Below are 16,520 nucleotides of genomic sequence, written 5' to 3' on the forward strand. Positions count from 1 at the left end.
ATGAAGGGCTCAGTATATGGTCAGAAATCCCTGGTGGCTCTTGTTACCATTTTATGTGGGGGAAGGGGGCGGGAACAAGGCTCTGCGAGGTAGAGGGATTAAGCTGAGGGCATCTGGAGAGAGCTTCATGTATTTACATTCATGTATTTTCTAAGCACATCATTAACTTGTCACAGTAGTCCCGTGAGACAGACACTTATCAGTTGCAGAAAATGATACCCAAAGAGTTGAAATGGGCCCCACAGTCAGGCTGGACCAGGAAGGGGCTGAATCCAGGTCTTATAGATCCTGGCTCTTTCACTCCAGCCCTATTGAAAGAACGTTCATTTCCCCACCCCCCCCCACGCCCCCCAGCCAACGATCCACATAGAGCACCCAATGCAGGCCCTAGGGACACCCCACCGACCCATTGCAATGATCCCTCTCATTCACTGCAGTCACCGTTTCTCCCTCTCTCCTTAACACTTTGTCATTACCAACAGTCATTACCAACAGCAAGCCTTCTTTCAAAAATTCCCACTGAAAAGTGCCACTTGGTGGAGAATGCTTTGGTCTCTGGCCAAGGCACACCGAGGAGGCCCTGTGGCCTGGACATCCTCGCTTGTAACCTGCCTGCACTTCCGGTTCTAGGGGCGACTGGATCCGAGTGGGGCTCTGCTACCCCCGGGGCACCACCTTTTCTATCCTCTCGGATGTTCACAATCGCCTGCTGAAGCAAACGTCCAAGACGGGCATCTTCGTGAGGACCTTGCAGATGGACAAAGTGGAGCAAAGCTACCCTGGCAAGAGCCACTATTACTGGGATGAGGACTCGGGGTGAGGAGCCCCTCTTGGCTGCAGGAAAGCGGTCATTCTCATGCTGTCCCCCGGCCTTTCCAACAATCCTCAGACCTGCCATGCAGTTGGTGCCGGTTAATGTAGGATCCTTTCCTAGGCACCTCTATTCTCAGGCAGTTTGGGCTGTCCACCAATGACATTTTTAAAGCTGTGACGCTTTGGGAGTAAAATAAGCACTCTATTAATATACACATGGATTGTAGTGAATATACCTATTTCAGGGGGAAAAAAAAGTGAAAGCAATGAATCTTAGTTAGAACTGAGAAAATGTGGTACAGGACCTCAATTCCATACAACTCAGCGGGACAGATGATATTATCCCTAATTTAGAGATGGGCAGGGACTTCCCCGGTGGTCCAGTGGTTGAGACTCCCCGCTTCCAGTGCAGGGGGCACAGGTTTGAGCCCTGGTTGGGGAACTAAGATCCTGTGTGCCGTGCAGTGCGGCCAAAAAAAAAAAAAAAAAAAAAAAAATTAGAGATGGTCAAAGAAGGCTCAGGATAAATAGGAATGACTTGCTCCAGGGACACTGCACAAACTTGACATGGCTAGTTTTGAGCTCACACCTACCTGTAACCAAAACCCTCCCCCTTTTGCTGAACTGCACTAGGTTCTATTCAGCAGGGATCCAATGGGGACAGAGTACTGTTCCCGGAGACAGTGAGCTATTTGGTCGCCTCCCCTAAAAAGAGAGTATTCTAACATCTGCAGAATGCCAGCACGTCTCCAAAGCGGTGAAGTTGTTGCTAGCCAGCTCTCCGGGGACTAAGGGTAAAGGATTGTTTTATGGCCATTTTTTCCATTCTTGTAGTGAAATCAAAGATAATGAGATAGATAGAAGATGCTTAGAAATATCTATAAAGGTAGGGCTTTATCGGTTTGATTAAAGGAAAATTCAAATTTGAAAGTCAGAAGCGTGAGTACAAATGTTGGGGTTAGGGGAAGCAGCAAGTAGCACTCCTCTTCCCACATCAGTTCTAAGCCAGTGGTGGAGCACGACAGCAGGTGAAGAAGGAACTGTCTGTCCCACTGATGACGGAGCTGCTGGGGAACAGATCTTCCCAATGCTGTCCCCGGGTGCACCTACCCAGTCCCAGGCAGCCCTGAGCAACCGGGGGGCTCCCCACTCAGAGCCCAACTCCCAGAACTTAGGGTGCAGGGGGAGCAGACCAGAGTCCGCCTCTCTGTGGGCTGACCTATGTACCCCCATCCAGCAACCACACGAGTCACTCCACTTCCCCCGGGAAGACGCCAGTGAGGGGATGGGCCGGGTCCAGGGGTGTTTAGAAAAACCCTTCCATTTGAAATCCAGAGGGGGAATTAAATGTCCTTCATACAACAGCAGAAACGATCAACATTATGATTTTAGAAATGGTAATAAGGTAAAAGTCTTCATAGCACCACCTGTGCATAATTTCTTCTTTTATCGATGGGATCGTGAGAATTGGGATGTTGCAAAGGTGTGAATTTTCCAAACGCAAACGGCCACTAAACAAGTTGAACCTTTTTGATCAACACATTTAAAAATTTGCGATTTTTCCCCTTTAAGCAGATTTTGCTGCTTAATTCAACCTTTTTGTTGGTAGCTTAGTTAATCATCATACCTATTGATTATTATGCTGTGCTTTAATTCAATGATAGCCTTAGGGACTATGAGATGGGTTACAGGATGTCTGTTGCCTGTGCAAAAGCCCAAACTCTTGGGCTTTTTGAATTCTTAGGGCTGTTTTCATGATCTTTCTGCCTTACAAATGTGTTGCTCTTTCTTACTCACGTTCAGAGCACCTGCTTTCAATGGCTACCTTCTATTCTGCTATGGCCTAGGACACTTGAGAACCAGCTTGTTATAATTGGGGGTAAAAAAAAAATTAAGTAGGCTACAAGTGAAGGGGTCCCGAAGTGTGAAATATATTTCACACCCTGAATCACCTCTGTAAATCCTTCGAGGTTAAAAAAAAAAACACTCAGGTGATTTCATCTGTGTCCTGGAGTTTGCCAGATGCCACCTAAGCGAGGTACTGCTAAACTATACATAAGTGTAGTATTCAGGTGCACGGCCATCAGTAGGGCTGCTCTGAAATACCACCTGGTCACAGTCAGGATTTGAGCCCAGGCTTACTGATGCCAGGGCCTCCCACTCCAGCTGACTAGGAACACATGCATGTCGAAGGTGAGGGTTAGAGAGGGCAGCTGCTGCCTGGAAAATAAGGAGTGGAAGCTAGATGGTCTTCTAGGGCCCTCCAGTTTGGATAATTTGATATACCATGGCAGTGGGGAAACCTGAATACTGATAGTCTTGTGCAGAGGCCCTAGGAACAGAGTCTCTGGGTCTCTTTCTGGGATTTTGCTCATGACCTTGTCCCCTCGGGTGGTTTCTGACCTTGTGTGGGAGCCTCTGGTGGAGAAATGATGACAGGCAGCACTGAACTGCCTTCCTCCTAAGCAGCTCAAAGCTTCCCCCGCCCCATGCAGAGCATGGAATGCAGAGGAAGAAGCTCTGTTCTCAGCCTGAGCGAGAGATTCCCCCAGCAGTTCTTCCATATGAACACTATTCTATTCAGGGGTTGCTTGATGTCAAGAAACGTAAAGCTACTCAAGTGAACTCAAACAAAGTGGAGGTGTTCCTGAGAGGGAAGCAAGGCATCTTCAGGAAGTCATCCCAGCTGGGCTTCCTGGGCTCCTGTGCTGAAAACAGCCAAGCCCTAGGGACCAGATGGCCCGCCCAGTTCTGCTTCCCTCTTTCTCCTCACATTCACACACGTTCCCTTGGTGAGCATTTTCCTCACCAGGCACAGGGTTGGGATGGAAAATCCCAGCTCTGTCCCCTTCGTGCTGTGTGGTCCTGGCAAGTCACTTCACTTCTCTGAGCCGTTGGGATCTGAGAAATTGGGATGATAACAGTGCCTGCTGGACTGGACTGTCTGAGGATTAAATGAGATAATATGTCAGTTTACAGCATGTGCATAGCGTGGCATAGAGTACGTGCTCAGAAAATGAAAAGTGTCAGTGTTAGCTTTTTCTTCAATGCATTTGTTTTTTTTTTTTTGTTTTTTTTTTAATTTTAATTTTTATTTATTTATTTTTATTTTATGGCTGTGTTGGGTCTTCGTTTCTGTGCGAGGGCTTTCTCTAGTTGCTGGCAAGTGGGGGCCACTCTTCATCGCGGTGCGCGGGCCTCTCACTATCGTGGCCTCTCTTGTTGCGGAGCACAGGCTCCAGACGCGCAGGCTCAGCAATTGTGGCTCACGGGCCTAGTTGCTCCGCGGCATGTGGGATCTTCCCAGACCAGGGCTCGAACCCGTGTCCCCTGCATTGGCAGGCAGACTCTCAACCACTGCGCCACCAGGGAAGCCCCAATGCATTTGTTTTTAATTTCTCCAACCACATAAAACCTTGTGGTAGGACTTCCCCGGTAGCGTAGTGGTTAAGAATCCACCTGCCAATGCAGGGGACATGGGTTCGAGCCCTGGTCTGGGAAGATCCCACAGGCCACAGAGTAACTAAGCCCATGAGCCACAACTACTGAGCCCGTGTGCCACAACTACTGAGCCTGGGCCCTAAAGCCCGCGAACCACAACTACTGAGCCCACATGCCACAACTACTGAAGCCCACGCACCTAGAGCTCATGCTCTGCAACAAGAGAAGCCACCGCAATGAGAAGCCCACGCACTGCAACGAAGAGTAGCCCCCGCTCGCCCCAACTAGAGAAAGCCCACGCGCAGCAACGAAGACCCAACGCAGCCAAAAATAAATAAAATTAGAAACAAAACACAAAAAACCTTGTGGTAGACACAGATCCATTTTGTAGGGCTCACCGGCTCTGACCACTGTGGCCGGCATGTAGTTCTGGGTGAGGAGTTCTTTGGGAGAGGAGGGGTGGGGGAGGAGGGGGAGGAAGAGGAGGCTGTGGACGCCGGAGGGAACCACCCCGCTCTGCTCCTGTGCGCAGGCTGCTTTTCCTGAAGCTGAAAGCTCAGAACGAGAGAGAGAAGTTCGCCTTCTGCTCCGTGAAAGGCTGCGAGAGAATAAAGATTAAAGCTCTGATCCCAAAGAACGCCGGCGTCAGCAACTGCGCGGCCACAGCCTACCCCAAGTTCGCGGAGAAGGCCGTCGTGGACGTGCCGATGCCCAAGAAGCTCTTTGGTTCTCAGCTGGTGAGTGGCCGACAGCGAGCCCGAGCCTTCCGAGGGGGCCCAGACCCCACCAGGGTCCCCTCCAGGCATCTGCTGCGCTCCTCAGACCGTTTCCCGTGACCGGGGGGTACGGGGCGGTGAGGGGGCTGACCTCCCATCGGGCCGTGCACTTGACTCCACAAACCTGACAACCGCACTGGGTTTTGTTTATTTTCCAGAAGACCAAGGACCACTTCCTGGAGGTGAAGATGGAAAGTGCCAAGCAGCGCTTCTTCCACCTTCTGAACGACTTTGCCTACATCGAAGTAAGCAACCCTCACCCCCGCCCAGAGGGGCTTTGCTCACTGAGACGTGGTGTTAGTTTCCTAGGGCTCTTGTCACAAATGACCGCAAACCCGGTGGCTTAAAACAACAGAAACTTATCCTCTCACAGTTCACAAGCCAGAAGTCCCAAGTCAAGGCGCTGGCGGGGTTGGTTCCCCCTGGAGGCTCTGAGGGAGGGTCCGTTCCAGGCCTCTTCTAGCCTCTGGTGCTGCCGGCAGCCCTGGATGTTCCTTGGCTGTAGCTGCGTCCCTCCAACCTCTGCCTCTGTCTCACATGGTCTCTCCCCCATGTGTCTGAGTCTTACACCTCCCTCTGCCTAGTTCTTATAAGGACATCTGCCACTGGATTTAGGGCCCATCTGAAATCCAGGATGACCTCATCTCAAGATCCTTAACTTAATTACCTCTGCAAAGGCCCTAGTTCCAAATAAGGTCACTTTCACAGGTTGCAGTAGATGTATCTTTGGGGGAGGCCATCACTCAGCCCACTACAGAGGTTTGCAAGGAACTGACTGAAGTGAGTTTTATGCTTTGAAGAGCCGCACCGGCGACCTCTGTCTTCAGAGTCTGCGTGGGAACCCCCCGGGGCAGGAGAACCTCGGGGCTCTGCTGCCTTTGGGAACCCCTGCATCACACTGTGTGCTGCCTGTTGTCTGCAGGTGGATGGGAAGAAGTACCCGAGCTCGGAGGATGGCATCCAGGTGGTGGTAATTGACGGGAGACAAGGGCACGTGTTGAGCCAAGCCAGCTTCAGGACCGCCATCCTGCAGGGCATCCCGTGGCAGCTCTTCAATTACGTGCTGGCCATCCCCGACAAGTGAGTGTGCACCTCTGCTTCGGGAACTGGCCGATGGCGCTGCAGACCCCTGCCTGAGTCCCCCTCCCTGTCCCTGAGACCTTCAGCACAGTCCGGTCTGAGAAGGCTTGGGGAGTGTCCACGGTCTGCCCACACATCATGGGTGCTGGCTGGGAAGCTTCCCTTCCTGGTGCCTCTGCCTTTGGAGCCAGGGCCGCGGTGAACGTAGGTCAGGCTGAGGTGGACGGTCTACCCAGCTACAAATGGGAAGCCTGCCCTGGCCCTGTGCCCCCATCACGACCCACTCTCGTGGCATGAGCTCATCGCCTCCCACACTTTCAGTATGATCCAAATGCTGGTGGCTCTTGAGAATCTCCAGCCCAGATCTCCCTCTGAAACACCAGATACGTTTAATCCAACTGCTACTTGGACCATGCCACCTGGATGTCTCCTATGGAACTGAATTCTCATCATTTCTTTTTTTTTAATCCCCCAAACCAGTCACTCCTCTTTTCCACATTTCGGTGGGAAAAACCCTAGAGTCTGGGCATCATGCTGGGCTCTTGTCTTTCTTCTGTTGCGCCACCACCACGCTCTATAACCACGTCCTGTCAACTCTACCTGCATCGTTGCTCTCCTGCTAGTTATCCTGCGGCATCCTCTGCATCGCTGCTCTGTCTGGGGCCTCCCTGTCTGCCACCCACACTGTCGGCAGTCACCCAGCAGGCTCCCTTGTCCAGCCTCCCCCTCTCGAATCCACCCACTATACTGGGGGGTTGAGCTTCTTAAATACATGTATCTCCTGTCCCCTTCCTAGAAATCTTTGGTAATTCCCCCTCCACCTTCCAAGTCTAACTCACATATCACCTATTTGGTGAGGTCTCTTCCAATCCAGCCAAAAAGCTCTACCTACCCCCCGCACCCCGTAGGACCAGTGGACATATCTACTCCCCCATCTAGGGTATGGACTTCTTGATGTGGGGACCATATCTAACTCATATTTACGTTCCTAGTGTAATGGGTGGAGAGTTCACTCCAAAGCCACAACCTGGCACAGCAGACAGTCTAAGTGCTTAACGTGGTACCTGTCATATAGGAGGTGCTTGGTAAATATTTATTGACGAAAACAAATGTACTTCCGAGATGCCGCATGATGGGCATGACTTGAACTAGACGCTATGTGAGATTCCAAAGAATGGGGTTTCGCTTAACCACCTTTGGTCTCCACTCTCTTCCCCCATCACAAGCTTCTTTAGCATGACATTTTCATGTGCAGATTCATACAGAAGGACCGGATTTGCCAATTTGGGGAAATACATGATCATCTAGAGATTTTTAGTTTTCATGCCTTTTGGGGCCAAAGGACTTTTTCTGGAAATGAAACAGGATGCAGAAGCCTGGAGTAAGAAACTGAAATGCGGAGCTGCTCTGTTTAGAACCAGGGGTGAGAGGCGTGGGGCTACCCCATGCAGGGCTGCTTTCAGCCCGTGCTGCAGCCCTGGTGCACCTTGCCAAGTACCTGGTGTGAGCCATGCCCTGGGTTGGCACTGGGTACCCAGACAGGAATTGGGTACCACCAGACCCCGCTCTGACCTCCTGGAAAGCGGCAGGGGATGGGGCAAGGCAGGTCCTGCCCCACTGTCACCGCAGGCCCAAGCCAGGCCGCCCCCCTTTCCCACCCCCTCCACAGGGCCAGCCTTGCCCCAGGTCCCAGGGAAAGAAGGAGGCCGCTGCTCACATCCGAACCTTCAGGGATGCTCTCAGGGGCTGTCTCTGCCCAGCCACCCCGTGGGGACCTCCGTGCTGACAGGTCAGGGGCTTGGAGGGCATGAGATGCCCATATGAGACAGAGAGGGACACCTGAAGTGTGCAGGCAGCTTCTGGGTGCTGTCAGGAGGCTGGGCGCACGAGAAGCTCTGTCTCCCTGTCCCGCTTCTGGGAGCCCCGTCTGGAGGGCATGACCTTTGTCTGAGTCCAGCCCAGCAAGAAGGCTTAACTGAGCCAAAGGGATGTTAGCTTTTCTTCTGAACAGGAACAGAGCCCAAATCCAAAGTTGAGGATGTGTTTGAGATGCTCCGTCTCTCCTAACAACTACCAATCCCTCTGCTTTCCTGAAGAGCCAGATGCAGTCCCAGCTCCCTTCCCCTCTGCCCCTCCTGCACACAAGCTCTTTGCATTTTAAGAGCTTGCCTTCCGCTCCCAATGGAACACAAATGGGGGTAGCAACGGCTTCCAGAATCCTATACAGTTTTTCCATGTCTGGACTGTGGTCTGTGGTTACAGGATTCCTCTGAGCTGCAAACTAGAAGCCCCAGTCGGGCCTCTGCCCCTGTTTCTATTCCTGGGGGAGGTGTGCACTTCCTGCCGTCTGGTCCAGCAGGCTGAGTCTGCCCCCACGACGACGGCTGTTTTCCCAGCACTTTGGCCTGAATGCAACCAGGGCAGGGGAGTAGAGACTCTCTGCTCCCAAGCTGGGCTTTTGCAAGTCAGGACCTTCAGGCTGGGCACGCCCATTGCTCCAGGCCTCCGCCTCCGCCCAGGCACGGCTTCCCCTTTGGCAGGTCCTCTCAGATACTCGGTAACTATTTGCCTCCATCACCCCCTTTGTAAAATGGAACAGTTACACCGTCCTGCCTGAGCGGAGAGGGAGGATGTGAACCTAAGGGGTTAACCCTCCGCTGAGCACCGGGTGACTCCGCACCCTGGCTTCTTCCAGCACCATGTCTCCATCCAGTCCTGCTCAAACAGGGTTCGCATATTTAAGTTAAGAGATGCGTGCTGCAGTCGTTTGTGTGCCCGGCCCCGGCGTAGGTGCTGGCCCCCAGATGGTGTGCTCTGCGTACCTGATGTGTCCCCTGTGGGGACAGACAGGGAGCAGCAGTGAGCTGAGAGCAGGCGCAGAGAAGGCCATGGGCACCAACTGCAGCCAGATGTGTGGGAGGGTGCGCAGGATGTGGGTCATCCCATGGAAAGAGCCGGTCAGCTCGGCACGCGGGAGAGGCTGCCCTTCCCCAGTCCCTGGCGGGCCTCTGGGCACTGCTAGCTCAAGTCCCACCAGGCACAGTCCAGCATCCCTCCCAGGGAACCCCCGACTCAAGCTTGTCGTCAAGTCCTCTCATCCATCCCTTCTTGCTCAGCTCCATAGTTCTCATGGCATCGAAGGGAAGATACATCTCCAGAGGCCCGTGGACTCGAGTGCTGGAAAAGCTCGGGGCAGACAAGGGCCTCAAACTGAAAGGTAAGGGGTGTGGACGGGGCCTTACCCTGACCGTGAATCCAGATGCCCGGTGCGCAGGCTGCTGCTACCCGCTGCTGAGACCAGACCACTTTCCCCCCAAACCTGGGTGGGGTCTCAGAATCCTCAACACAACTAGTGGTCTGCAGGTGTGTGTGGGCAAGAGACCACCTCGTCACCATCCCAGCCCCGCAGCAACAGCATTCCAACTTGTGACTGGGCACCGGAAGGAAACTGCTCGAGTTGCTCACCTAACGACTCAGCAGGTGGCCCTTTTTTTCCGCAAAAGTATCAGCAGAAAAGTGGCTCGGTTTGACCCTCCTACCCAGTTCCTGCTACTCCAATCGGCCAGGGGCCCTGTGTCTTCTGCAGCTTTCCAGCTGATGGCCAGCATTTGTACAGCCCTTTGCAGTTGGCAAGTCTCTCATATGAGAATCTATGTGGCGTGTCCAAGGTCACACAGCTCTTCTGCCATAAAGCCTGGCACAGACCCCTTAGGGAAGAAGCCAGCCAGGACAGAAATGTCAGCATTTCATTATCGTCATTACAGACTGTGTGATGGGAGAGTCCTGGGGGAGGTCAAGAGGGGAGGCCGAGCAACCCTCCAGATAATAATGATAATGTCCATTGTAGTTACCATGTAATGCTCAGCCTTGCACCTTGCTGAACATCCAATAACAATCTCAGTTATTCATTAATAACCTGTGTGACAGGTACTGTTATTTCCACTTAAGGTGAAGAAACAGAATTAGTTAAGTAATTTAAGGTTAGAATTTGGATCCTTATTTTTTCTAATCCAAAGCCAGCCATCCTTAGTGGCCATGCCATCCTGACTGCAAAACACATCAAAGCTAGCAGCCTATCTATCATATGGGACGCTTATCCCAGGCAGCTCTCAGAGAAAAATCAGGAACAGTGAAAGTCCTTCAAACAATCCAAAAGAGAACACAAGGAAGATAGAAGCATCTTCTCCAGCCTGGTCCTGAAAGCATTTGGGGGCCTCTGTCCTTTAAATTCAGACCCTGTTGCCAAAAGTTGATGAACATAAAGGTGACATAAGTCAAGGGACACTTTCCCACTGGTGATGGGTGTGTGCTGCCTGCCAGGCTGGGCCGTTCCTGAGTGTAGACATGGATCCCCAAGTCCCTCGGACGGGGTCGAGCTCTGAGCTGTGAGACAGAGGGCCCTGCGTGGGGCTCGGGAGGCTAGAGTTCTGGTCTGGGCTGCACCATCTACTCGGTGCCCTTGGGCAAATTCCTCCACTTCTCAGAAATCCCTTCTAAAGCCACAGAATGTTGGAGCTGGGGCAGAAATCTCGTAGATGAATGCCATTATTTGACAGATAGGGACACTGGGCTTCAGAGACTCGCTGCTAATTGTAGGGTGAGCTCAAAGGTGGCTGGGGTTCCTGGGAGGTCTCCTGTGGGAACCAGAGCCAGCACTCCGCACAGGTGGCTGGGAGGCTCAGGTGAGACCCTGTGTGCCCCGTACAAACCAGTGCCGGGTACCACCAGTAACCGGCCACGAAGCTCTTCCCGGAGGGGGACAGTCCAGTGTGGCTAGAGGAGGGGGTGCCTGGTGGGGGCAGGGGAATGGCGATGGGGAACTCTGGAAGGTGGTGGCACATAGCCATGCTCTCGTGAAGTTTCTGCTCATGCGACATCACTGCTTTTCAGAGAAAATGGCATTCGTTGGCTTCAAAGGCAGCTTCCGGCCCACCTGGGTGACTCTGGACACCGAGGACCACCATGCCAAAATCTTCCAAGTTGTGCCCGTCCCCGTGGTGAGGAAGAAGAAGCTGTGAGGACCGCTGCCACCTCAGCGCCGCCCCACAGTGGACTCTGACGGTGGACTCCCGGCAGCCGCCTGGGGCAGCTTGGCTGGGCCCCCAGCCCCTGTCCAGCAGCTGCCGGGGAAGGCCACGTGTCAGCCCTGATGCGCCAAGGGGAGGGTATCAGAGACCCCCGGTGCTGCCACCTGCCCCCACTCAAGTGTCTACCTGCAGCCCCAGGGGCAGTGTTGGCTGATGCTGGAAACCTTCTCTTTCCTGTAGCCTCTTGGGTGCTTCTCTCCTATCTGTGCCTCTGCGGTGGGGGGGTGTGAGGACCGTACGAGGAGACCTGCGCTGCGCTGGCAGCAAAAGTCCACGTTGGCGGGAGCTCTGCCCCAGCTGGGAGGCAGCCTGGACGGGGTGCTGGGTTGTCCACAGATCCCCATGCTCTCCAGCACGCACGTTAGGGTGGTCGGTGTAGGAGGAAGAGCTCTGGTCCTAAGGAAATCTTCATAACTGTGAGCAAGAACCGACCTCCGCGGGATTCGGAGCTGGCGTGTAGACCGGGATTCCGTCTTCCGTTCACCAAGATGGAACCGGCTACCCTCGGAGAAGGGCGAGCCTGCCTCCGGAGGGGTTCAACCTCTCAGGAGACTATGGCACCCAGGTTGGGAGTTGGACTAGGTGACTTTTAAAGGTCCTTTCAGTTCTGAGATGCCAGAGCTGCGATGCTGTGGCTTTTCACATTGTGCCCGGAACCCAGCAGTAGGTGAGAACGTCCCTTACAGCCAACATCCATGATGCTGGGTGCTCCGGGCGTACAGGACGGAGCGGGGAGAAGCACTCCCTAAGGCAAGGGGCTCGCAGTCTGGTGGAACAGGTGGTCGGGTGTGTGGACCTCTGATGCCAGGCGGAGAAAGCCAAGAGAGGTAAAGAGGAGGCCAGCGCCAGTTCCCAGAGGGAAAGAGCTTACGCGCTCGGGTGGTCAGGAAGCTTCCTGCAGGAACGAAGGGCAGGGGCATTTGGGTGGGCGGAGATGAGGCAGCCTCTGGAGTGGTTCCTGCCCACATCTGCCGAAGATGGGTGACTTCAAGGTCGCCCTTTGCCCTCGACTTGCTGGCCACCCGTAATAGAGAAGCGGGCATCAGAGGGGGTGATGGGCTGAGCTCATTATGGCCAGAGCGCTGGGTCAGCCGGCCCACAAACCACTCCAAGAGAGGGCGGAGTCAAGTCGAGAAAGGGGAGCTCCTGCATCGGGGGCCCTGAGAGCCCTCGCGGAGCCCCACACGGACATGCTCACACCTCAGTGAGCCTGGGGTTTCAGAGCTGGAAAGGACCTTAGGAAACACCTAGTCCAAAGCCTTCGTTGTATGGATGGGACACATGAGACCCCAAGCTGGGGAAGAACCACACGGCCAGGGCAGGGTCAGGACGGGAGCCCCACTCCCCGCACTTACTGCCACACCACGCTGCCTCAACAGCCGGCCTGAGTGGCCTCGCGAAACGGGGGCAAGTCCCCTTGAAGGAAAAAAAGATCAGAACAGAAAGAGAGTTGGCCGATGACTGTTTCTCTCCTGGTCCTCCGCTCGCACAAGGGCGCCCTCCTCTGGGCTGTGGAGGTCCTGCAGCCTCCGCTTGGCTCAAACTACCTGCCCTCCCGAGCAGCGCCCAGCAGCTGCAGTGACTGCACTGGTGCTACCTGCTTCTGTAGGTCTGCAGGCGCGCCCAGCAGACACGTTTTCGGTGAGCCAGCTAGGTGGCTCTGGGGTCTGAAGAGCTTTGGGTCCACCCCAGGCCCTCTCAGCCACTGCCTAATAACCTGCTCTCTCCCTTGCCCACCTTGGAGAGAGCCAGGAGAGCTTCCAGAGAAAGAAAACTCTTATCTGTGGCTTATACTCCCTCGTGAGACACCAGGGTCGCTCTGGGTCTCGTCCCCTTTCCTGCCCCAACCACAAATTCTTTCCTTCCTTGGCTCCATCTGCCCAGCTGCACCCAATGAGACTCGGCCCAAGAGTCCACTCCCCAGGTTGAGCCAGTTGCCAAAGAGGTCTTCCCCACTAAACAGGTCTTTCGCTGCTAGCAGGTGACAGTGGGACTCTGCCGCTTAAGACTTGGCAGCTTCAAAGGCCCAGGTCCCAGGAAGGACCTCTTCCAGGCAGATCAGAGGCCATGGGGAGGAGAGTTCAATGACCTCATGTTCTTCTTGTCTATAGTTCCGTTGAGTTTTCCTAAACTCTTAATGCAAGGGTCTCATACTGTGAACCACTTAGGATGTGATCACTTCAGATGGCCAGGAATGTTGACTGTCTTTGGTTCAGTTCATGGAAAAAAAAAATATCTATTTGAAAATCCTCAGAGTTGTATATATGTCTAACAGTGCAGGATCTGTGCATAAAACTTTCCTTCCTAAACCATTCACCAAGAGCCCGTGTCTGGGCATGTTCTTGGTAGCACAAATTTTCTTACTGCTTAGAAAACTGTTGTTGTTCTTTCTGTTTGTAAGCCTCAAAATGAGTTAGGCCTTTAAAAAACAAAAAAACAAAAAACACACTCCTCTGAAATGCTTGTCTTTTTCCTGTTGCCGAAATAGCTGGTCCTTTTTCGGGAATTAGATGTATAGTGTGTTCTGTCTGTAAACATTTCTTGTAGGTGTCACCATGAACAAAGATATATTTTCTATTTATTTATTCTGTGTGCACTTCGAGAAGTCATTGTCAGAGAAATGAAGAATTGTCTTAAATGTCATGTTTGGGGATGTCCTTTGGACCACTTGAAAGGGGTGTACCCAGGGCCTTCTGCTTGCAGCAGAGGACATCGGCTCTGGTTTGGAAGATCTTGCTGTACCATAGTAAACATACAAAGGATGTCATCCACCTGTCTGCTTGTTTTTTTTTCCATTAAAGTGGGCCTCATTTTAAGCCAGAGAGCTACAGAAAATAAGATTGAGGACATCTCCCTTTGCATCTGCCTCTCACTTCCAAGAACTATTCATGTGTCAGAGTCCTACCTTGTCCTGCCCCAAGGGGGCGCCCACGAGAGCAGGTGGAGATGGTCCTAGGAGAGGAAATATGTCGTTCATGTGGCTGGCCGCATCCAGGATGGACTACGTCCTTCTTACTCCTAAGATATCAGTAAGCTGTCAGAGCAGCACCCTCCCCGAGGGGAAGCCAGGGGTCAGCAGTCTGGACTCGAAGCCAGACTGTTTCTTCCTCATGGGCACAGTTTGGTCAGAGGCCAAACACGGTATCTGAGAAGAATGTGGAGACTGAGGTTGGAGAAATAGGAGGATTTGGAGAAATAGGTCCAAATCAAGCTGCCAGACAACAGGGGCAGAAGCACCTAGGCAGAGGTGAGAGGGGCTCGGGGAGCCTGGAGAGGACAAAGTGAGAAGCTTAGAATGAGGTGAATGGGCGGGTCTTAGAGCTGTCCTCTCCAGTAAGGCAGCCACTGGCCACATGAGGTCACCTACATTGAAATGAAGTAAAATGAAATACAAATAAAAATTCAGTTCCTTGGCCGCACTAACCACATTTGAAGCACTCAACAGTTCACATGTCTAGTGGTTACCATACCGGACAGGGAAGATGTAAAATATTTCCATCAACAAAGAAAGTTCTTCTCTTAATGATTTCCAGAAAGCTTCTGGGGCTCATACACTGGACTTTTAAAAAATCTATGCTCCTAATATATGTGTGTGTGTGTGTGTTCAGTCCACTTAAAGCGGCTGGCACCAGATTGGTGCTATCAAATTGTCAATAAACAAATACAGTCGTCTCTCGGTAACCGCAGGGGATTGGCTCCAAGACCTCCACGGATACCAAAATCCGAGGATACTCAAATCCCTTACAGTCTGCCCTCTGTTTCTGTGGGTTCTGCATCCGGGAATTCAACCAGCCTCTGATTGTGTGGTATTTTCCATCCGCGGCTGGTTGAATCTGCGAACACAGAACCTGCGGATATGGAGGGCCAGCTGTCCACCTGGCAGAGCAGCCTGAGCATCCTAGGTCAGTGTGCAGTGGAAGACACATGGCCCCTGCCCTCAAGAAACTTCACCTGGAGGGAGAGGTCACATTTGTACACTCATTCAACAGCTATTGTTGGGCACGTGCTCTGTGCCGGCGCAGCACAAAGAGGAGCATAAAGGAGCGCCGTGGGGACCCGGCAGTCCTCACGCCCAGTGAGTGGTGTGGCAGAGCTCCCAGGGCGGGGAGGAATTACCAGCTGCAGTGGTCAGGGGTCAATGAGCAGAGGTGGGAGTGGAGTCAGCCTGGGAGACAGGGTCAGACGAGGGATGGGGCCTTTTCATAAGAGGCACAGCCTGCGGGCCGGGAAAGTAACCAGAGGTGTGGACTTGAGGACGGCCGGGCATAAACCAGAGAGCAATCCTGAGAGGGAAGGTGGGTTGGCCGGACATTGGGCAGGTTTTAGGGGCCCCTAGATTTGACTATGGGAGGGGGTCCCTCGTGACGCCTCAGCCAGCAGTTTCGCTGCTTAAGTGAGCGCACAGCCCACTGGTTCAGTCGGTGAAGTCTAAGAGGCATTTGGGAGGATTGGGAGACCAGGCTCAAAGGAAGTGTTGGCTGAGCAACAGGAGACTGTAGCCAGCTCAGCACAGGGCGCACGGAGCAAGAGACAGCCCAGAGTGGAGAGACAGGATGGACTTGGGGGCCCCTCCCACACTTGTCTCTCCAACAGTCACCAGACGCCCAGGGGAGTCACTGCCAGGCTGTTACGTGACAAGGTGAGCACACCTAGCCCCTGTCTGCATGGAGACAGCCATAAAAATATGGACGCAACCTAAGTGTCCATTGACAGAGGAATGGATTAAGAAGATGTGGTACATATATACAATGGAATATTACTCAGCCATAAAAAAGAATGAAGTAAAGCGACTTGCAGCAACACGGATGGACTTAGAGATTATCATACTGAGTGAAGTAAGTCAGAAAGAGAAAGACAAATAGCATATGCTATCACTTACAGGTGGAATCTAAAAAAACAGCACAAATGAACTTATTTACAGAACAGAATCAGACTCATAGACACAGAAAACAAATTTATGGTTACCAAAGGGGAAGCGGCAGAGGGATAAATTGGGAGTATGGGATTAACAGATGCACACTACTATATATAAAATAAACAGCAAGGGCTTACTGTATAGCACAGGGAACTGTATTCAATATCTTGTGATAAACTATAATGGGAAAGAATTTAAAAAGAATATAGATATATACATATACATGTATAAACAAATCACTTAGCTGTACACTTGAAACAAGCACAATATTGTAAATCAACCATACTTTAATTTAAAAAAAGAAAGAAAATAGAGGAAGATAGGAAATTCAGAAGAGTGGAGTATGCTATGGGGGTTCCCCTCTCTTAAGGGCTCATCCCTAAGCAAGTGAGGGGGGCCAAGAGAACC

General features: G+C 52.5%; 1 protein-coding gene across 4 annotated transcripts in view; it reads left to right on the forward strand.

Annotated features, from left to right (window-relative positions):
• Window positions 1-13,955, forward strand: part of CEMIP (cell migration inducing hyaluronidase 1) — a 163,094-nt gene extending 149,139 nt beyond the window's left edge. For all 4 annotated transcript variants that reach the window (XM_057543264.1, XM_057543265.1, XM_057543263.1 and 1 more), the window contains 6 exons: window positions 631-816; window positions 4,787-4,991; window positions 5,189-5,275; window positions 5,953-6,110; window positions 9,227-9,327; window positions 11,001-13,955. In XM_057543264.1, the coding sequence (XP_057399247.1) occupies window positions 631-816; window positions 4,787-4,991; window positions 5,189-5,275; window positions 5,953-6,110; window positions 9,227-9,327; window positions 11,001-11,128 (865 nt within the window). In that variant the 3' untranslated portion in view covers window positions 11,129-13,955. The remainder of the gene's footprint in view (window positions 1-630; window positions 817-4,786; window positions 4,992-5,188; window positions 5,276-5,952; window positions 6,111-9,226; window positions 9,328-11,000) is intronic.
• The last annotated feature ends 2,565 nt before the right edge of the window (window positions 13,956-16,520 follow it).

Source organism: Balaenoptera acutorostrata, chromosome 3 (genome assembly GCF_949987535.1).
Source record: "Balaenoptera acutorostrata chromosome 3, mBalAcu1.1, whole genome shotgun sequence".
Taxonomy (NCBI): Eukaryota; Metazoa; Chordata; class Mammalia; order Artiodactyla; family Balaenopteridae; genus Balaenoptera; species Balaenoptera acutorostrata.